Here is a 22,581-nt window from a genome sequence, read left to right on the forward strand (position 1 = left end):
GACCACATAACACCGGTCTTGAAAGACCTACATTGGCTCCCAGTACATTTCCGAGCACAATTCAAAGTGTTGGTGCTGACCTTTAAAGCCCTAAATGGCCTCGGTCCAGTATATCTGAAGGAGCGTCTCCACTCCCATTGTTCTACCTGGACGCTGAGGTCCAGCACTGAGGGCCCTCTGGTGGTTCCCTCACTGCGAGAAGCCAAGTTACAGGGAACCAGACAGAAGGCCTTCTCGGTAGTGGCGCCCGCCCTGTGGAACGCCCTCCCACCAGATGTCAAAGAGAACAACAACTACCAGACTTTTAGAAGACATCTGAAGGCATCCCTGTTTAGGAAGCTTTTAATGTTTGATGTATTAGTGTATTTTAATATTTGGTTGGAAGCCGCTCAGAGTGGCTGGGGAAGCTCAGCCAGATGGGCAGGGTATAAATTATAAATTATTATGATTATGGTTATGGCTGGGACACATCTGGAGACTTAGCATACCTGGGGTGGACACATGGCAGGTTACTTAGGTGCAGTGGCTCACTAAATGGCTTGGACAATTAGTTGTCTGTATGTGTGCCTTATAGTGGCTTGGGGTCTAAGGTAAGCTAGCATAAGGAACCTCATGGAAATAAAGTTTCCATGTCCTCCTCTCTCCATCACTACATCCGACTTTGTTCAGGGCCAAGTAACCCTCCAGAGCAGGAGTCAGCAACCTTTTTCAGCTGTGGGCCGATCCACTGACCCTCAGATCATGTGGTGGGCCAGACTATATTTTTTTTTGGGGGGGGGGGGAATGAACGAATTCCTATGCCCCACAAATAACCCAGAGATGCATTTGAAAAAAAGCACACATTCTACTCATGTGAAAACATGCTGATTCCCGGGCCGTCTGCTGGCCAGATTGAGAAGGCGATTAGGCCGCATCCAGCCCAAAGGCCTTAGGTTGCCTACCCCTGCTCTACAGAGATCATAGGAAGATGCAGTCAGCTACAAAGGGATGGGAAACTTTTCTCAAGGGCACCATGATCAGCCAATGTAACCCAGCTAGTTTTGCCATGGCTTGATGATTATTGTCTTGCGGTAACATAGAGGCAGGATTTTCACTGGTGACACCAGTGTTGTGGAATGTTTTCTCTCTTGAAACAGGAGAGGCCCCATCTGTGTTGGCATTCTGCCGGCTCCTGAAGACTCACCTGTTTAGGCAAGCATTCCCCTGAACTGAACTTGTGGTTTTGTTGTTTTAACTGTTTTAATTGTTGTATTAATTCCATATCGTATTATTCCAGATAGCTTGGTCCCACCCCCAACCTAAATCCTGGCTTCGCCCATGATTCCTACATTACAAGCCTACATAGCTTTTGTAAGATATTTCCAGCATGCTTATCTGATGAAGTTGGTTGATTTTGCTGAATACATAGGGATGAGATACTGAGATCAGCTGCATCAAACCAACTTGCCCCTTTGTTCAGCTGTGGTGTGTTTCCAAACCAGCTAACACCTACATTGTGTCTAGGAGAGTAAGGCGTGTAAATGATAGCTGCCCCGAGGCCATAGGAGAGCCGTCTTCTCCTATCCAGGGTGCAATTCTGATTAAAAGGATGTGAGTCAGCTTGAGCTGGATTTACGGCTGTCTCTCCAGATGCTAAGGCTGGCCTCCTTCCCCATAATTCCCAGCTTAAAAACAATGCTATAATAAAACTCTTGCCCCCTTTCATCAAATGATTAAAGAATAAAAGGGAGGGGTTTTGCAATTTGAGAGACTGGGGAGAAGGGAGAGGGAAGCAGTTTTAGAAGGCAAGAAATTCATTTGTATTCATTTCCTACTCTGCGTCTGATACAAGAATCCCAAATTCTGTGCATGATCACGCACACATACATTTTGGTGAGATGTAATGTGCCACTTCAATAGTTTGCGCACCCAGACTCCACTGAGATAAGCTGCTTTCCTGCTGCAATTTTTTTTTTTGGTCAGTAGAATCAGATTTGTGAGGGGTTTCCAGGCTGATTTGCACGCTGTACTCGCTTAATCCGTGATCAGTTGATCGCTCACTTGACTACTGGATTACATGGCTTGATTGCTTTTTGACTCTCAGCGAAACGTATTGTTACAAAAGTAATGTGATGCCCCCATGTTCTGCAAGATTCCTGGGGGTTCCAGGCACTCACTACAGGGTCCTTTGGAGAACTGAGACATGGCGGATAATGTCATAGCTTTAAAAAATATGGTTTATTCACCTATTTATACCTTCAGTCTGCCTGCAGGGAGCCCAGATTTTACAGCATGTTCATTTCAGGAGGGGTTTGTTCCCCACAGCAGTGCAGCCAGCCTTCAGCCAGCCTGCTCAAGATGGATTCCAGTCTTTCTTATTCCTTCTTCCCAGAACACCCAGCTAAAAACTCTCTTTCAAAGCCATTGTTATCTCTTTCATACAAACCAAGGAATGTTGTCTGTGCAATTTCATTCTAGGGTTCTAAACTTATATGGTTACTGCAGTAGATAATGAAATCAAGAGAGGGACATATTCCACTGGGACTGCCATAAATTCAGCAGTCTGAATTTAAATATTAAGGTGTCGTAAGACAAATCAGGCATGTTTTCTCTTGTATAAATTGTCAACTGTAATAGAGAGTTTATATCCAAAAAATAAGCAAAGAGCACATTCATGAATGGCACTGTGAATGGCTTTTCCCACTAATGCTTTTTTAAAAGTGTTAAATTAGTTAAAATAGCATGTAAAACAAGGAATGGGCACTATTAATTCAAAACAATAGTTTCTGGAAATTAAATTTCCTTGTGCAGATGCAGGCAATATATCCATATAATTAGTTATTCTTGTGACAGTGGCCTCTGGATAGTATAAATGTCCAGCATGTTATTTTACAGGCTGTTGTCCAGATTTAAATTTTATGGACAAGAACGTGCTTTATATACCTAATTGTACTTCAGTAAGAGGTGTATGTGCACCATATATGTCTGTGTGGTATTTTGGACATAATAGGAAACTTGAATACTCCTCCATCCTCTCCTCTTCCCTTACTGTGAGGAGATCAGAAGCTTCCACTTCTCCATTGAAGCAAACCATAGTTCCTTGAGTGCAAATGTACAGGGAGCTATGGTTTGTTAGACCAAACCCAGATTAAATCACGGTTTTACATCTTGGCTTGTCCTGAACCATATTTTAAACAAGGGATTGGAGTTATGTTGGACTCCAACTCCCATCAGCCCCATCCAGCATGGCCAATGATAAGAGATTATGGTAATTGTAGTCCAACAACACTGAAGGGCCACAGGTTCCTCAGATCCCCAAACTGAGATACTCTGGATTGTTTAAAAACAGAAGTTGCTGATCTCCTTGTGGGCACAAAAGAGGGGAAGGTTGGAGGCTGTGGATAAGTCTGAGGCTTGTTCATGTAATGGGAAACCCTGCTTTCCTACTGCATCTGAATTGACACTATGTCTGTTTTGATCAAAAAATTCTGAAACCAACCAAAAGCACTTTGCTTGCATGCAGTGATGTAGTTTTAATATGTTGCTTGTGGACATAAAGTTCAAATTCTAAGCCCACCCAAGTCCTAATCCAAGGCTACGATAGCTTGGGAACTAAGCCATTAGCAATCAGAAGAGCGGTGAGTCACTTGGCTTCAAAAACTCCATTGTAATTCTAGAGCAGCTTAACCACTGACCAGCGATGTGAGTTTTCCTTGAAAATTTAGAATTGGAAAATACTGGGAGCTGCCAATAAATGAATGACCATTTCTCTATCATCTATTAAGTCTTTGAACGCTTGCCAATATGGCCTGGCTGCTTACCCTGTCCGTGGCTTCCCTCTTACAGTTCTGTGGCAAGGTTGTGTTGTTTGCAGTAAAATGTGTTTCTGCATGCAGCCTTTTATGTAGACAGACATCTGAAATGATTCACTGAGAAGTATGTATACAGCGGATGTCTTTGTTGGGGGCTGTGAAACAACGCTTAAACGTAATTCAGAAGCCACAAGTGTGAATCACTTTAGGAAAAGTGTTGGGGTATTTTTTATTTTTTAAAAAAACGTGACTGGTTCATGGATAAACATTTTCTTCTTTTTCTTTTTGCTTTTCTCAAAGGCCTCCCATCCATTTGCTACACTTCCAGTACTCCTGCCCAGATACTGGAAGAAACTGGCTGCCTTTACACCGATCCTCAGCTGTTTGGCAGCAGGCGGGATGGTTCACCGTTAATGATAGACTTTGTCAGCGATACTGAAGGTAGGTTCTTGGTGCTTGTAAAAAACCCTGCTTTCTAGCTGCTTTCGTCAGTTGAGTTTCACACTGTTTTTTTGTTTTGTTTTTTACAAATGGCTTTCTTCAGATCCTTGTTGACGTTGAGCCTTGCAAGTGGATCATTATACAAGGGAAATGGGACCCAGGTGCAGGACAGAGGGGGCACTTAGGTTTAATCAGAAGCAATTTGGTCCCTGAAGAGCAGAGGTGGGGAGTCCCCAAACCACAGTCCAAATTTAAACCACCAAGCCGCAGCATCTGGACAGAGGTCTCATCAGTCCACACCCCCGTCAAATGATGCTCTTGCATTCCTCTTCCCTTGCACCTCCCTATTCAGTACTGGCCTTACCCCCCGATCAATAGTTGAAATTCACCAGGCCCATTTTGCAGCTGGCTGTCGTCTACTTGAGACCAAGTGAAGATGCCCAGGCGCCAGGATGGCGCTTGACGTCTCCACCATCTGGAGGTGCATGACTGGGGATCATTGGATCTGTTTTCACACACTTGCAACACATCCTGTAGAATTCTGTCCGTTTGATTTCATCTGAATTTCAGGAGTCCAAAGGTTGTATTGAAAAATATGACTTTAGAGCTGTCTGGCCCCAAAATGACAACGAGGCATTCCATTTTGGCAACTGTAACCCTGGTTTGGCACTTACCGTATTTTTCGCTCTATAAGAAGCACCAGACCACAAGACGCACCTAGTTTTTGGAGGACGAAAACAAGAAAAAAAATATTCTGAATCGCAGAAGCCAGAACAGCAAGAATGATCGCTGTGCAGTGAAAGTAGCAACCCCTCCTGCTGTTCTGGCTTCTGTGATAGCTGCGCAGCCTGCGTTCGCTCCATAAGACACACACACATTTCCCCTTACTTTTTAGGAGGGAAAAAGTGAGTCTTATAGAGCAAAAAATACGGTAGCTTATACGGTCATACCTCGGGTTGAATATGCTTCATGTTGAGCGCCGTTGAGTTGCACTCCGTGGCAACCCGGAAGTAATGGAGCGCGTTACTTCCGGGTTTTGCCGCTCGCACATACGCAGACGCTCAAAATTACGTCACACGCATGCGCAGAAGCAGTGAAAAGCGACGTGCATGTGCGCAGACGTACCATCGCTAGTTACGTTTGCTTCTGGATGCAAACGGGGCTCCGGAACGGATCCCGTTCACATCCCGAGGTACCACTGTATATCTGAATTTCTAACGCTGCACCTGACATTTGGCTGAGTTATGAACTCAGGTTGGCGGTAGGACAATTGATGGAGGAAAAGGCCATGCAGGATTTCTCCGTCTTCCTCATTCAAAATAATCCAACCTTTCCTTTTGTGTGTGTGTCTCTTTCTTTCTCTGTCGGCCATCTTTTCTCTTGCTTCAGCTGAAGACCCCCCTTGCAACTTCCACCCCCCGAGCTTCCTCCAGGTTTCAGAGGTGGAAATGAGAGGTTCGGAGGACGTTGCCCCTGGCACTGTGTTACAGCGGTTGATCCAGGAGCTGCGCTATGGCAACCCGAGCGAGAACATGAACCTGCTGGCCATCCAGCACCAGGCCACAGGGAGCGCGGGACCATCCAACCCCACTGCCAGCACGCTGCTTTCTTCTTCCACGGAAAACCTGGTGCCCGAAGACCCACAAATGGTCCAGCAGTCGGCCCGGCAGGAACCACAGGGCCAGGAGCACCAAGGGGACAGCACTGCGATGGAGAAGCAGCCCAGGGGCGCCCAGCCTCAGCAGAACAATGAAGAGCTGCCAACTTACGAAGAGGCCAAAGCCCAGTCTCAGTTTTTCAGGGGCCAGCAGCCCAGCAGCGCCGCTGGGGCAGGTTTTTACATGGCTGGAACCTCCTGCCCGAAATCCAGAACGGAAGGGAGGCCGACGTTGGCTCGGGCCAACAGCGGGCAGGCGCACAAAGACGAGGCGCTCAAGGAACTGAAGCAAGGCCACGTGCGATACCTTAGCGAGAGGATCATGCAGTTGTCGCTGGAGAGGAACGGCACGAAACAGCATCCGCCTGCCTTGGGGAGAAGCAAAGGGTTCAAAGCGGGAGGGCCCTCCCCTCCTCAGTCCACCAGCAAAGGTGTGGATCCAAGGGGCCCGCCGCCGGACTACCCGTACAAAAGCAAGCAGGTGGTCTCTCCGGTGAGCAAATCTCAGGAGCACGGGATGTTTTTTAACGACCAGCATTCTGGAGTCATGCAGGAAGTGGTGATGCCCTCCTATTCAGCGCCCCAGGCAGCGAGGAGCGAAGTAGCCGTTGTCCGTTATCAGCCTCCCCCAGAGTATAGCCTGACTAGGTAATGTTGAACTCCTTGTCATCTTATTGCCTTACTTTCAATCTTTTGGCAGAGGTTTTGCTTTTTTTCTAAAGTTAAGTAAGACTCCAGACTCAGGGTGGTTTTCAGTAGGGCTGGGAGATATATTGATATATCATCCATATCGTGACAGTGGTTTCATAATTTGGGACCTGGCAATATGTTGCAAATCATGACGTGTGTTAGGGCTGGGCGCCATATCATCCCAAACTAGTTTGAAGTCCATACCATGATAGCAGTTTCATAATTTTTGACCTGGCAATATATTGCAAATCATGTGCGTGTGTGCATTCAATGAAAAATCATGATGCAGGAAAAGCTGTGAAGCCAGCCAATGCTTTTACATAGCTCCATCTTTATTTCAGGCGTCATGATATTTCAGTACAGTTGTACCTTAGTTTTTGAACAGCTTAGTTCTCGAACGTTTTGACTCCCGAACGCTGCAAACCTGGAAGTGACTCTTCCGGTTTGTGAACTATTTTTGGAAGCCGAACGTCCGATGGGGCTTCTGCAGCTTTTGATTGGCCGCAGGAGCTTCCTGCAGCCCATCAGAAGCAGCACTTTGGTTTCCGAATGTTTTGGAAGTCGAACGGACTTCCGGAATGGATTCCATTCGACTTCCAAGGTACAACTGTATATCACAATGTTTAGCTTGTGATATACTGCGATGTTGAAAACCGAATGTCGCCCAGCCCTGATATTCAGTTATGCAGTAGTGCAACAACTCTTAACTACTGTACATAACATAATCTCCTCACCTACTTCTCTCCCCACATGAACCCTAAATGTGCTCTGGGGGTTCCCTCCACATTTTGGAGCAGATTTAGGCAGGTTGCAGGGAGAGGAGCAGGTGGGCAAGTTACATTGTCCAGCTCAAAGCCATTGGCTCTAGAATAATACTGCCCCAAAGGGCAAAACAAACCTTTTGTGTACTGCTTGTGTACTTTGTAGACGTGCAGCAGGAGTGTGGTGCTTATTCCTCTTCTTGCATGATTTCCCTCCCTCCTCCTCCCCACCACCACAATCCTATCGCTGAGTATCTTCCCTCTACTTGATGTGGTGAACATGCAACTGGGACCCAGAGGAGTTAGAATCCCAGCAGAGAAGCAGTGGGCAAAGGGGTGGGAATTGCTTCTCCCTGCTGTTTTGCCTCTGCAACACGATGCCTTCCTCCTGCTGTCTTTCTAATGGGAAAAGCGTTGGGTATATTTGTAGGCCACGCTCCCAGGTTCAAGTGGGGGCAATGGGCAGTAAGCTCTGTGCGCTGAGTTTTTGGATCAGGTCCATAGTGCTTTGCAGCAATACGTTTCCTGAAATGGCAACCTGGGACACAGCCCTCCTTGGCTGCTGGTGTTGTGTTGCTGAAGCGCTTGCATTCCATCTGATCAGCACATGTTTTGAGTCTCGGGCAACAACATACGGAGAGTTGGGTGTGTGTTTTTCCAGCCAGAAAAGCACGGCTTTCAAGAGAAATGCGAAAAGCCCTCTTTATGTAAGCGAGGTAGCAACAAGGGAACGAGGAGAAGGAAAGGAAAAACAGGGTCAGCTTCGGGTTACAGTCTCAGGAAGTTGTAAGAGGATTCCATCTGCAAGTCTCCTTTCAGACGGAGGATTTTCCAGGTGTCAGGCACATGGGTTCCGTGCGCCTCACGCTCCAGTCTCAAGCCATGTGTGCTGAATGGGACATCTCCTCCGGTTGTGTAAAGACCAAACCAGACACGACGTCAGGAAATCTGTAATCAGATTTCCTGAATGTGTGTGCTTTTAAGATAAAAGCGCCATAGCCCAGTGGTCAAGCACATGCTCTTCATGCAGATATCTCCATGGCACCCCCAGTTAGAAGGATAAAGTAGTTGGGTCAGGTGTGGGACGCTTTGGCCCACAAAATATTGCTGGCTTGGAAGTCCCATCAGCCTCAACAAGCGTGGACAGGGATGATGGGAGTTGTAGTTCAGCAACATCTGGAGGGCCAAAGCTTCCTCACACCAGATGGAAGTAGATCCAGGGCTCTTCTTTTCTTCAGCCGGAACTCACTGGAATTCAGTTCTGGCACCTCCCAGATGGGTGCCATTCTAAGAGAATGAGGGAGGTGTTCATGGTGAGTTCCGGCACCTCTTCCCCCCCCAGAAAAATAGCGCTGAGTGTAGTCTTCTCTGCCTGACTTCCTAGAGAGCCTCTGTTTGTCAGAGAAGTCCATACTGGGCTAGTGGAAAAAATTATCTGACTTGGTATAAAACAACTTCCTATATTTTATAATAATAATTTTATAATATCTTATAATAATAAAATTTATTATTATTATTATTATTATTATTATTATTATTACTACTACTACTACTATTATTATTATTATTATTATTATTATTATTATTATTATTATTTTGTGTGGGAGGGGAGTAGTTCTATTAGTAGCATCCGGAGGTGATTTACCGTATTTTTCGCTCCATAAGGTGCACCTAGTTTTTAGAGGGGGAAATCAAGAAAAAAATCTTATCCCTCCCCCCCCCCCCGCCAGCCCCAAAGAGCAGTATGACACTGAACCTTGCGTTCCATTTCCATTCATCTGCTCACCTAGGTGAACTGGCAACTCACCCTAGGCAAGCAGCAAATGGCAATGGAGGATTATAAAAAAAAGAAAACCTTTACAATGGAAATCTGCTTCTTATTTGGTTCAGGGTTAGTTGTTTAAAAATAAGCTGTCGAAAGAGACTGACTATTTGCTGGCAGGGAGAGTTAGTTCTTTCTAAAATGGGTTGGCTTGCTAGGGTGAGGTGTGTCAGTCGCCTTGTACGGACAGGCTGAGACTCTGCACTTAGCAGTTTATATATACAATCTGAGGGAAAGGCTTCAAAGGCAGATCTGGGACAAATGTGGTTTGTAAACAGGGGAAGAGGCACTATTCATCCCGAAGAGGAACATGTGTAACAGCTGCACATCTAAAGGAGCAATACAAACATCAAAGAAAGGTTTGCTGGCATGTTCGCATGAGGCCATGACTATTTCAGTTCAACCTATGCAGAACACAGTTCCCTATTTAGTGCAGAGCACAAGGCCTGGTTCTGTTCTTCTAGCTAGGAGCAGGACTGTGCTTGCTTGTGTTTCCACATGATTGCAGATAAAGTGGCTGCATGCACAGTTATACCTTTAAAAGGTATTCGAAGCACATATCCCCATCAGAGAATTATGGGCACTTTGGTTTCTTAAGGCTTGCTGGGAATTGTAACTCTATGAGGTGTAAACTACAGTGCCCAGAATCCTTTGAGGCAAAGAATGTCCTTCAAATGTGTTTTAAAGGTATACTGTGTACTCAACCACATGTTGTGGAATTTAGTCCCCTGAGCGTCTCAGCATTCTTAAAAAAACCCACCCCCAAAAAACCCCACCAATTGTTGCCTGTTGTTGCAGAGGCAGGCTTGAAAATAGTTTGGCAAATTCCCACTGAAATTTCAGCTGCCAGACAAATTTTGCTGAATAAGCTTTCCTAGTGGTCAGTAAGATTTCCCAGAATTCAGTATTTCTGGATAGAGAACTTGAGAGAAAGTCGCCTCCTGCTCTTTTGCGTTCCCTCCCTTGTATGCAACTAACACCTTGTCCTCTCCCTTTCCTTGCTCTTCTTTGTTGTCTCTCCAACTATTGGAAGTTGGATTGTAAAGTCCTTGGGGCAGAGACTTTTCCTTAAAAAAACAAAGTTACTCCGTACATACATAGTGCTATATAGGTGTCAAGTTATATCGGTAACTAATATTATTATAACTGGTGGGACCTGCAACAAAATGTTGCAGTATGGAGTGCTCCCATCCACTACTTCCACCCTTTCCCATCCCTTGCCCCCAACAGAATTCTGTGGTCACACAGCATGCTCAGTCTTCATTGGGCTGTTCTCTCCTCCCTGCCCCTCAGAATTCCTTTTGAACTTCTTAAAAAGTCTGCTGATACCTCCCTCTTGTGTGCAGGTGGTACTGTTTTGGCTACATAAAAATTCACACTTGGGGAAAGTGTTTCACTGTTCATGTATGGGGTAGAGGTAAAGGGACCCCTGACGGTTAGGTCTAGTCATGGACGACTCTGGGGTTACGATGCTCATCTCGCTTTATTGGCCGAGGGAGCTGGCGTACAGCTTCCGGGTCATGTGGCCAGCATGACTTAGCCGCTTCTGGAGAACCAGAGCAGCACACGGAAATGCTGTTTACCTTCCCACTGGAGCGGTACCTGTTTATCTAATTGCACTGCGTACTTTGGAACTGCTAGGTTGGCAGGAGCAGGGACCGAGCAACGGGAGCTCACCTCGTCGTGGGGATTCGAACCGCCGACCTTCTGATCGGCAAGCCCTAGGCTCTGTGGTTTAACCCACAGCGCCACCCACGTCCCATTCATGTATGGGATACTAAGCACCAATAAGCAGTCACTTCTGGCAGACTGACTGCTCACACTGCCGATGATCCGATTAATCTGTTCCCACCACTCATCTGTTTCCCCCTCCCATACAGCCGTCAGTGCCAGTCATCTTTTCCATCCCTGCAACAGCAGCACAGCCCGATGTCCTCACAGGCCTCCTCTCTTACTGGCCCACTGCACTCTGCCTCTTTGCCGCCCCTCTCGATGGCCATGGCGTCTCAGTCCCTGCCTGCAACTCCGCCGAGCCAGCAGCAGGAGCAGCCGCTCCCACCAGATGCCTTCACTATAGTCCAGCGAGCCCAGCAGATGGTGGAGATGCTCTCCGACGACAACGAGGCCCTGCAGAAGGAGCTGGAGGGCTACTATGAGAAAGCAGATAAACTCCAGAAGGTGCGTGGTGTGGTTGAGTGGGACTGGGCTTTGCGTCTTGATCCTCTTGGGTGACACAAGAAAAGTGTCCTGCGCCACTTGCTGATGGGGATGAACAGCACTGCCTGGTTTGGCCCAGAATATGATCAGTTTAGGGACACGTCTAAGTTGGAACTTCTATAGTGCAGCGGTGTGGGACCCAGTAAATGTCCTATTCAATAGCATGGTCTGAAGGCACGTGAGGCTTCTACCTAAGCAGCTACAGGTCTGGTCAGTGCTTGGATGGGAGACTGCATGGGAACAATGTGAGTGTTGCTGTGCATTCTATGATGGAAGGAAAGTGGGATATTTCACTGTGTATACTGCTTTGATGTCCCTTGCAGGGCATCCTTGGGAGAAGAAATGGCTAAGGAGCACTTAAGGCGGTTGGGTGGTGTCTTGTACAGCTACTGCAGCCAAGCTGGTGCCAGACGGATTGCTCTGATTTCCTTTAGACCACATCAGCGAGGTCGGGAGGGGGTCTTGTTGTCTGGGCAGCCCAGGACCTCTAGACACACTGCCCAAGCTTGCAGCCCAGAGAGGTTATTTCGCTGCAGCCCATAACACCAATAGGTATTTGCATGCCTAGCAACAACAAAAAGTGAATAGGTAAAGGTAAAGGGACCCCTGACCATTAGGTCCAGTCGTGGCTGACTCTGGGGTTGCGGCGCTCATCTTGCTTTATTGGCTGAGGGAGCCGGTGTACAGCTTCTGGGTCATGTGGCCAGCATGACTAAGCCGCTTCTGGCGAACCAGAGCAGCGCACAGAAATGCCGTTTACCTTCCCACCAGAGCGGTACTTATTTATCCACTTGCACTTTGACGTGCTTTTGAACTGCTAGGTTGGCAGGAGCAGGGACCGAGCAACGGGAGCTCACCCCGTCACGGGGATTCGAACCACTGACACTCTGATCGGCAAGTCCTAGGCTCTGTGGTTTAACCCACAGCGCCACCCGCTTCCCGAAAAAGTGAATAGTGGTATATAAATACTGGATAATATGATGTGATGTAAGTTGGGGGAACTGCTTGACTTGGTAGAATTCCCATGACCAGCAGTGGCTCTCCATAGAGTTGCTGAGAATTAAACCTGGGTCTGCCTGCTGGATAGCATGAGCTGCGCCACTGAGCTGTGTCCTCTTCCATTGCTGTAGTTGCTTTCTTCTGTGATGGCTGGGGAGCTGGTTTCCTTCAGCAGCAGTAGGATTATTAATGCCTGTGGAGGAGTTGTATTTTTGGCATCATTGTAGGAGAATTCTTCCTGCGGCACAGTGCTAGTGTGAAAGTTGGCACACGCTTCTGGCCACTGCACAAACCTCTCTTTCAAAAGTTTCAAGTCAATGATTGACATGCATCCCTGCCCAGCTTTTAATGGAAAGTTGTATGCTCTCCCTTATATTTATTCTCTCTCTCTCTCTCTCTCTCTCTCTCTCTCTCTCTCTCTCTCTCTCTCTCCTTCTCATACACACAAACCTTTCAGTTTGAAATAGAAATCCAGAGGATTTCAGAAGCCTATGAGGACTTGGTGAAGACCACCACCAAGAGGGAATCGCTGGACAAGGCAATGCGTAACAAGCTGGAAAGTGAAATCAGGCGTCTCCATGATTTCAACAGGGCCTTACGTGGTATGTTCTTTTTACGAAAGGTCTTTTCATTCCCCCTCCCATTGCATTTCTGTTTCGTTCCTGAACTATCATCTTCCAAATGGCACGTCAAAGATTCTGACCGAGCAAACTGTTTTCCTGTAACAACGTTTAGAGGTTATTGTTGGTAGAGCCATTATAAAATATATATATTCCTGGACCTGGTTGAAAAATTGTACTTAAGTCTCTCTCCTTACCCACCTTAAATTATGTGGAATGGGGTGCCCTCAATGGCTGCCGCAGCCCTACTTCAAACCCAATGTCTAACCACAGTTTACTGCCACACTACAGGAACAAGCCTGAGCAAGCCTTCGACTCTTTGTACAGCCATGAGATTGAAAATCTTTGATCCCGTTCTCAGTTGACTTCAGTTGTCTGCTGTTTTATTGAAACTGAGAACTGCCCCACCCCCTCCTTACTCACATCAGCCTCAGCTAGCATGGCGGTGCTGAGCAGTGATGGGCTGCCATTGTCGAAGAACATCTGGTGGGGAAATACAGATTAGGGAATCAAGCCAGGATTGTAAGCCAGATGTTTCTGGACCTCCTGTTGGTCCTCCTTGGCTTTATAGACAATTCACTTTGGAATTATGATATAACAAAGTCCCTGTTAGAACACAAGTCCAACTCCCCCTGCAAATCAATTTCATCTGTCCTCAGGTGTTGCTACCAAATTTTAACAGCTTCAGTTACAAGTAAAAGACTAAAAAAAACCCCAAAGTTTAAAAAAAACAAAAGAGTGAGAGTCCCTATTTTAATATTGAAATTGTTTGGATTTTGCATGGTGTTTCATAACCAGGACTGCTAGAGAGCACCAACTCTATAAGGGGACATTAGCATCCATAGGGAAGTTTGTGTAGAGAAATATACTTTTGGCCCTCAGACAGAGACCCTACAGAACAGAGTCCCTCCTTTGGAAATTCAGGCTGGCCTTCCCTGTTTTTCAGGACGATCTACATTTCTTTCATTATTGTATAGCTGGCTTCCCTTTCCCAAGATTCTTTTTATATCATGGTACATCTGGCAGGTCTCTTTATTCTCTGAGGTTGGCCATATGTATATGTTTATTCTTAAGCTGTTTCCCCTTCTCTGTGTAGAGCGATTGGAGACTGCCAACAGGCAGCTAGCCAGCAGAGAGTTTGATGGGAACGAAGATAAGGCAACAGAGGGTCTTTATGCCTCTCAGAGTGAGTACCACATTGATATATAGCGGAGATATGCATGTTCACTATGTGTGGTTTGTCAGAGAATGGAAGAGGTGTTTGTTTGTGCTATGTTTTTAGCAGTTTTTTTAAAGTTGGAGGCTGGTTTCTTTCTAGCACACTTGTTTTAGCGTATTGCTTAGTTGGAGTTAGTAGTAGGTGGTGGTCAAGGGGGAAATTTAAATAAATATGTTGATGTCAGGGCAAAGTCTCAAGAGAAATAAGCTTCATAGTGAAATGGAATTCTTCTCTCCTTTTGGGATAATTCTGAATTCACACAGGTACAAATAAAAGGAGAACAAGGCCCTTTGTTTCATGAGTTTTGAACAGGCCTTCAAAAGGATATTTCGTACCACAGCTCTGAGGGAACCACTTCTCAGGGATTTGTTCACATGTCTAGGGATGGAGAAGAAACTTAGGTTTGTTTGCATTTAAAATGAGAAACGACCTAATTTGCGCATCTTGAAGTAATAAGTGAACTGAAACATGGCTAGTCTTTGAAATTCACACTTTTTTGAAGTTTCCAATTCTGTTCTGCAACCATTTTGTACTATTAGGAGAAAATGTGCATGGAAATGCATATATTAGTGAGAATAACACCTGAAAATGCATTATATTAGAAGAAATAGATTAATAGTCACAACAAAATGTCTCTGCCTACCTAAATTAAGCTGCTGAAATGGGGGGGGGGGGGGAGGAACCTAACTAGGAATGGAATTTAAATGACTGTGAGTTCAGTTCAGTTAGTTCTGATATTGAAAACAAACCTTCAGGCTAAGAATATGCCCAGAAGCACTCTTGTTCTGTAATTCTATCTGTATGTCTCTTGTGCCCAGCTCTAATTGTTAGATCTTGGTGTTCTGGTCAATGAACAAGTAGATTTAAGTATCCCAAAGTCTGCCCACCCCTGTTTCAAATGAGCTGTTCAGTGTTAAGTTGCTGTTGTTATAAATTACCTGTCCTTCACCTGAAGGCGGATGTTGTTTAGTCCTGTCCGACTCTTCGTGACCCCATGGACCAGAGCACGTCAGTCACTTCTGTCTTCCACTGCCTCCCGCAGTTTGGTCAAATTCATGCTACTAGCTTCGTGAACACTGTCCAACCATCTCGTCCTCAGTCGTCCCCTTCTCCTTGTGCCCTCCATCTTTCCCAACATCGGGAGTCTTCTCTTCTCATGAGGTGGCCAAAGTATTGGAGCCTCAGCTTCACGATCTGTCCTTCCAGTGAGCACTCAGGGCTGATTTCCTTAAGAATGGATAGGTTTGATCTTCTTGCAGTCCATGGGACTCTCAAGAGTCTCCTCCAGCACCACTGAAGGTGGTAGGGCAATTAAAACACAGTGTTAAAAACAATTGAAAGCAACTCATAATCACAGAAATGAGGTGGGCCCTAAAAATATAAATGTCGTATTGGCAGCAATTCTTGTTGTGCATTATGGTTATTGCACCATTGTGTTTAGACTGTTTGTTATCTGTGAACCTCTTTGAGCACAAATACCTTTCAGAAAATGCAGTGTATAAATAAACTGAATGTGACTATGACTAATCCTGGTTCTTTTCCATGAAAGGAGCTCAGGTTTCAGGGCTAGGAAAGACCGATGGCGAGGTACAACAGGGGCCCATTAGGTCTATGCCAGGGGTTCAGGCACCACGTTGTGCAGCCTTGAAAACACCCTCACATAACTCTAGGCTACAGCCCTCCATCAGCTACTCTGTGGAGCACAGCTCAGAGTCACCTAAACTGGCATTTCAAGTGCTTAACAAGCCTCCTTTTGCTGTCCAGGAAAGACTGTAAAAAAGCAGGTCCATGCAGTCCCTTTTTCTGCAGAGGGCTGCATTGAGGGCCAGTGTGGTGTAGTGGTTAAGAGCGGTGGACTCGTAATCTGGTGAACCGGGTTCGCGTCTCCACTCCTCCACATGCAGCTGCTGGGTGACCTTGGGCTAGTCACACTTCTCTAAAGTCTCTCAGCCCCACTCACCTCACAGAGTGTTTGTTGTGGGGGAGGAAGGGAAAGGAGAATGTTAGCCACTTTGAGACTCCTTTGGGTAGTGATAAAGCGGGATATCAAATCCAAACTCTTCTTCTTCTTAACCTTGAGGACAGTCTTGTCAAGGGCCATATTCTTAGGGTGGGCAGGGCCAGAGCCGGAGGTAGTTGGGGCTGTTCCAGAACCAAAAGTGACTGGGCACTCCCTTTGTCTGTCTCTCTGCCTCATTCTGCTACCCATTTCCCCATTGTCCCCCCCTTGCACCCTAGATGAAATCATAGAGTTGGAAGAGAACTCAAGGGTCATCTAGTCCAACCCCACTGCAATTCAGGAATCTCAACTAAAGCATCCATGACAGATGAGTAGCCATGGCCGCACTAAGCTCATAGGGACCACCAGCACCAACAGGGTTCTTTGGCCGGTCCCTGCACTGCCAACGCTGCTGTTACTGTAAACGGGGGGAGCTGGGGCGCCCAATGCAAAAATTAAAAGGGCTGAGCAGAGCCCCCTCCCCGGGACTGGGATTGCCCTGGTGGCAATCAAACAGGAGGTCCAGAGGACAGAACACAATGGAGCCATTCACACACCCCAGCCATACACTCAGCAGCCTCCACCGCTATGGCCACTGCTGCTGCTGTAGCCATCGAGAGAGAGAGGTAGGAGGGGACCGGAAGAACTAGGGAGGCCATGTAGAAGCACCCATGGACCAGAGCACACCAGGCACTCCTGTCTTCCACTGCCTCCCGCAGCTTGGTCAAACCCATGCTGGTAGCTTCAAAAACACTGTCCAAGCATCTCGTCCTCTGTTATCCCCTTCTCCTTGTGCCCTCCATCTTTCCCTACATCAGGGTCTTTTCCAGGGAGTCTTCTCTTCTCATGAGGTGGCCAAAGTATTGGAGCCTCAGCTTCACGATCTGTCCTTCCAGTGAGCACTCAGGGCTGATTTCCTTCAGAATGGAGAGGTTTGATCTTCTTGCAGTCCATGGGACTCTCAAGAGTCTCCTCCAGCACCATAATTCAAAAGCATTGATTCTTTGGCGATCAGCCTTCTTTATGGTCCAGCTCTCACTTCCATACATCACTACTGGGAAAACCATAGCTTTAACTATATGGGCCTTTGTTGGCAGATATATAAATATATTCTTTTAAATAAATAAAGGAATATATATTCCCATATCTATCTATCTATCATCTATCTATCATCTATCTATCTATCTATCTATCTATCTATCTATCTATCTATCATCTCTCAGTCAGTCAGTCTGTATCTGTGACAGTCCTGGGCATCCGTCTTGGGTCTCATAAAGTTCCTCCGTTTCTCCTTGTAACACAGCATTCACTGAACAACGCTTCTGTTCACGCGTCGCTATAAATATTGGTGCGGACACTTTCACTGCCCTGTCAGTTCACGACCTGTGTGCAGTGATAGTTCCTTGAGACAGGGTCATATAAAACGGCAGGGATGTTTAGCATGCCTACCTCGACTGGGCCAGACAGCTAGATGCTACAAATAGGAGAGAGAAGTATTTCCAAGAATAGAAAGAAAGGTTGTATACAGGACCTCCTCAAGCAGGTCAAATTTATTTATATACTCTCATCCCTCTAGCCAGAGTTGAGGGTGTATCATGTAAGCCGTGGCCGCTGAGGTGGAAGGGAAGTCTGGTTTGCTAGAGTGGCTGGTAAACGACCACGGATTATGTTTGGTTTGTTGTGTCTTCGGAAGGGAGAATGAAAACTAAGGAACACCCATGCTTGGGTGAGCATTTAGGTCTTGTGTCCTAAGGAAACATTGCCATTGGATTAAGCTCATCCGCTTTAGAGTCCAAAACAAAGCTCTAAAGGCAGTGGTGATGCGTGGTCTGCAGAACCTGGGCTGTCAAGGAACAGGCCTCTAAAATCTTAAGGATCTGTGCTGTGTTGCCGTGATCCTGTTGAGGGTTCTTTCACTTCGTCAAGGTCGAGAGGCCTCTGGGTAAATGTCTACTGCTGAATGAGCAGGCGAAAGGCTATCTGGTAACCCCTCCCAGGGCATGAGAGCTATTCTGGAATGTTTGGCAGCAGCTGAAGTGATGTGGATTCCTGTGCGTTTAAGTGACTCGCAGCAAAGCTCACTTGAATGGCGCACGGCTAAATAAAGCACAGCAACACCCACTGGGAAAGGATGTTGGTACTAGCGAAGCATCTTCAGAATCAACAGCTGGCATAAAACAGGAGCAGCATACCCCACCGATACTTACATTTCTGAGAGCCAGTGGGATCTCATGAATGGTGTGTCAGGACTGAACCAGGGAAGCATCAGTGTGGCAAACTTCTCCATGAATCTCGTTGGATCACTTTGTACCCAGCTGTTCTCTCTTAGCCCAGGGATAAGGAACCTTTGACCCTCAAGTTGTTGTTGGACTCTCCTCAGCCCCTAGCCAGCTCCCTTGCCTTAAAGGTAAAGGGACTTCTGACCATTAGGTCCAGTCGTGGCCGGCTCTGGGGTTGCGGGGCTCATCTCGCTTTATTGGCCGAGGGAGTTGGCATACAGCTTCCGGGTCATGGGGCCAGCATGACTAAGCCGCTTCTGGCGAACCTGAGCAGCGCACGGAAACGCCGTTTACCTTCCCGCCGGAGCAGTACCTATTGATCTACTTGCACTTTGACGTGCTTTTGAACTGCTAGGTTGGCAGGAGCAGGGACCGAGCAACGGGAGCTCATCCCGTCACGGGGATTCGAACCGCCGACCTTCTGATCGGCAAGTCCTAGGCTCTGTGGTTTAACCCACCGCGCCACCCGCATCCCACTCCTTTGCCTTAGTGCTCACCTATTTTGCTGGGTAGTTGTGATGATAAAATGGAAGGAGAGACCTGGGCTTTACATGCCGAAGAATCAAGCAAATACACATTTTAAAGTTCTAGCTGCCAATTAGCTTGGCTTTCCAGCAGCGGAAGAGGCTGCAGTTAAGGTGATTGAAAAGTACATGTAGTTTCACAAGGATATGGGCAAATACAGCAGCTGGGCTTTAATCGGAAGGCCTTCCAAGTCTCACCCGGCTAGCTCTAAAGTAAGAAGCGTGAAATGGTGTCTGAAAGAACACGTGCACAGCAATAGTGGTCCTTAGTTCAAATAGGTTCCATAATGAATGACGGGGAGTAAGACAGCCTGTCAGGGGCATGTCTAGGGGTTGACCAGGTTGGCCCCTACCAAGGACACAAACCCAGGGAGATGCAAAATGGCGGGTCTTCACTCTGGCTCGGAATAGCTAGGAGTTTGCCTGGCCTGCGCCTCCACTGCTGGGGGAGCCTTGGCAAGGGATGGTGGTCGGAGCACTGATACACTCCTTGCCATGGGGGCAAGGAAGCCTTGCTACACCTCTGCAGCCTGCCCAATGAAACTGTGGAAGTCTTTATATCGCCTTTCTTTTAAGGGGCTCACAGTAGTAGCAGAAGTGATTCTTCCCTCCCTCTCGCAAGAGCCCTGTGAGGTGGGTTTGTCTCAGTGACCCAGTGGCCGAGCAGAGATTTGAATGTGGGTCTCTCTGGTCCTGACACCCTAGCCCAGGAACAGGGAATACCCCAGACATGGAGGCTGGAAGTGGTCTACTTGCCAGGCCCTAAAGACTCTGCAAACGACACCCTGGCCTGAGTCTGTGCCCTGCTTCGTGCCTTCCTTGAGTAGTTTCTCCTGGCTGAAACGTGTCCTTGAACTGTGATAATGCCTCTCGCTTGCCTGGATGGAGAGCTTGGCAGGGAGCTTTGTGTTGGCTTTTGTGTGGCTGGTGTGTAGAATGTGTTACATCAGTGTTTCTCAAGCTTGGGTCTCCAGCTATTTTTGGACTACAACTCCCAACATCCCTAGCTAGCAAGACCATCAGGGATTATGGGAATTGTAGTCCCAAAACAACTGGAGGTCCAAGCTTGGGAAACACTGTGTTACATCATTGGTCAACTCACATTGATAATAATAATGATTATTTATATACCCCACCCATCTGGCTGGAACCTGGCCCTCTAGCTGAGAAGGGTCCTATAGCCCTCCCATGACCAATGCACTACATTGCATCTTTTTGAGTTTATTTCTGTTCTGTGTTCCTCCTGGGGGTGTGTGAACACTTCTGATGCAGCTGGCCGTTGCCTCCCTTTCCAGACAAAGAGCATCTGAAAGAGAAAGAGAAGCTGGAAATGGACTTGGCAGCCCTGCGCTTGACCAGCGAGGAGCAGCGAAGGCATATCGAAATCCTGGACCAGGCGCTCAACGGCGCACAAGCCAAAGTCGTCAAGCTAGAAGAGGAGGTAACACCAGACTGTCCTTCAGTTCAGTTCACCACCCTACACTTTTCTTTTTCTCTCTCCCCCTTTCTCTCACAGACATGCCCTATCTGCACTCTGCATTTAAATCTCTATGACACCACTTTAAACACTCATGGCTTCACCCTAAGTATTCTGGGAGCTGTAGTTTAAGGGTCCTGAGAGTTGCTAGGAGAGCTCTATTCCCTTCACAGAGCTACAATCCCCAGAGTTTCCTGTGAAGAGGGATCGATGAAGGCAAACTCACTAAAGTCCCCATGATTTGTTGGGAGAAGGCATGGCTGTTTGAACTGGTTTAAGAGTGCTTTAAATGTATGGTGCGGTTTTGCACAAAGACATTTTACTGTTAGCATTCACATCTGTAGCCTGATCCTAACCGTGTTTTCTAAGCAATGCTGCAGAGCTCAGCGGGGCTTACTTCCAAGTAAGTATATTTAGGGTTGCTGTCTTACAGCAGCTGCTGAATATTTTCCAGCACATGATATGCTTGGTTGCTAGAAACCAAGGAAATATGAAACTGCTCCCTAAACATCCTAATATAAGAGAGTGTGACAAGCCACCGTTATTGACAAATCAGTACAAAATCTGAAATTACTTAGAGGAGCAAAACTCAATGGACATTTTCGCAGGAGAACGCTGGGACCATTAGCTACACAAATAGACCAAATATCAGCCTTAAAGGTTTATGTCAATTTATGGATTATATAACAAGGTACTTTGCATTTAATTTTTGGTCTATTATGCAGTCCACTACCATTCTAAGGGGATCAAGTTGGGAGGTTCACTAGAAATAAGGTTAGGCTTAATAATTTGTTAGGCTTAAACAACTTTGTTAGATTAGAGGTAGGGATCTGTAGAGTACTGAGGCCCCCTTTTCTGGCCACTGAACCCCTACCCCCCCACACAGAATAGTTATCAATCTTTCTACCATGGTCATGAGGTCTGGCAACTTGGTTTTTTAAAACGAAAGTTTAAAGTCTTAGGATCTTGCCTCCTATCATATTGAGAGAGCAGTAAACAACAGAGTCAAACAAACAGCCTCTTTAGTTTGGGACTGAAAGCTTTGACTGGCAGCAGCACGTCAACGCTTGGGATTTGCTTCGAAACATAGAATTGTAGAGTTTGAAGGGGTCCCAAGGATCATTTAGTCCAACCTCCTGCAATGCAGGAGGGACGCGGGTGGTGCTGTGGGTTAAACCACAGAGTCTAGGACTTTTCGATCAGAAGGTTGGCAGTTCGAATCCCCACGATGGGGTGAGCTCCCGTTGCTCGGTCCCTGCTCCTGCCAACATAGCAGTTCGAAAGCACGTCAAAGTGCAAGTAGATAAATAGGTACTGCTCCGGCGGGAAGGTAAACGGCGTTTCCGTGCGCTGCTCTGGTTTTCCAGAAGCAGCTTAGTCATGCTGGCCACATGACCCGGAAGCTGTACGCCGGCTCCCTCGGCCAATAAAGCGAGATGAGCACCACAACCCCAGAGTCGGCCACGACTGGACCTAATGGTCAGGGGTCCCTTTACCGTTACCTTTTACCTGCAATGCAGGAATCTCAGCTAAAGCATCCGTGACAGATGGATCACCCTGGTGTCTGAGATCTGGAGGTGATTGGGTGCAGGGACTTAACCTCCATAAAACTTACACTGTTTTCTGCTCTGTTCTGTCGCCCTCCTCTTCCTCCTGATGTCTCTGTGTTCCCCCTGTGGCAACCCTGCTGCCCTCCAGCTGTGCAAGAAGCAGGCTCACGTCGAGAAGGTGGAGAAGCTTCAGCAGGCCTTGACCCAGCTGCAGGCAGCCTACGAGAAACGGGAGCAGATGGAGCGCCGCCTGCGCACCAGGCTGGAGAGAGAGCTGGAATCCCTGAGGATGCAGCAGGTGAGACAGAACGTGGGGTGTTGCGTCTCCCAAAAGCGCCTCTCGGTTCAAACCTATGGCAACCTGCCATCAAGATCAGCTGTGGCGGCAGTTGCGTTGGTGCCGCCCCCCTCCAACATGACGGTCGCTGCACCTTCCGGGGTCGGGAGCAGTCGGTTTGGGGGCTCTGTGGACACGCTGGCAGAGCTGAAGATGCCTGCAGAAATACACCTGTCCAAAGCTCTGCTGCACCACACC

At 47.1% G+C, this 22,581-nt stretch overlaps 1 protein-coding gene across 5 annotated transcripts in view; it reads left to right on the plus strand.

The window, feature by feature from the left end:
* Positions 1–22,581, plus strand: part of AMOTL1 (angiomotin like 1) — a 69,527-nt gene that overhangs the window by 29,600 nt on the left and 17,346 nt on the right. For all 5 annotated transcript variants that reach the window (XM_083436240.1, XM_083436243.1, XM_083436242.1 and 2 more), the window contains 7 exons: positions 4,092–4,232; positions 5,622–6,537; positions 11,043–11,340; positions 12,836–12,980; positions 14,095–14,184; positions 20,315–20,460; positions 22,195–22,344. In XM_083436240.1, coding sequence (XP_083292366.1) covers positions 4,092–4,232; positions 5,622–6,537; positions 11,043–11,340; positions 12,836–12,980; positions 14,095–14,184; positions 20,315–20,460; positions 22,195–22,344 — 1,886 coding nt within the window. The remainder of the gene's footprint in view (positions 1–4,091; positions 4,233–5,621; positions 6,538–11,042; positions 11,341–12,835; positions 12,981–14,094; positions 14,185–20,314; positions 20,461–22,194; positions 22,345–22,581) is intronic.

Source organism: Podarcis tiliguerta (assembly GCF_965153285.1).
Source record: "Podarcis tiliguerta genome assembly, chromosome: 4".
Classification (NCBI taxonomy): Eukaryota; Metazoa; Chordata; class Lepidosauria; order Squamata; family Lacertidae; genus Podarcis; species Podarcis tiliguerta.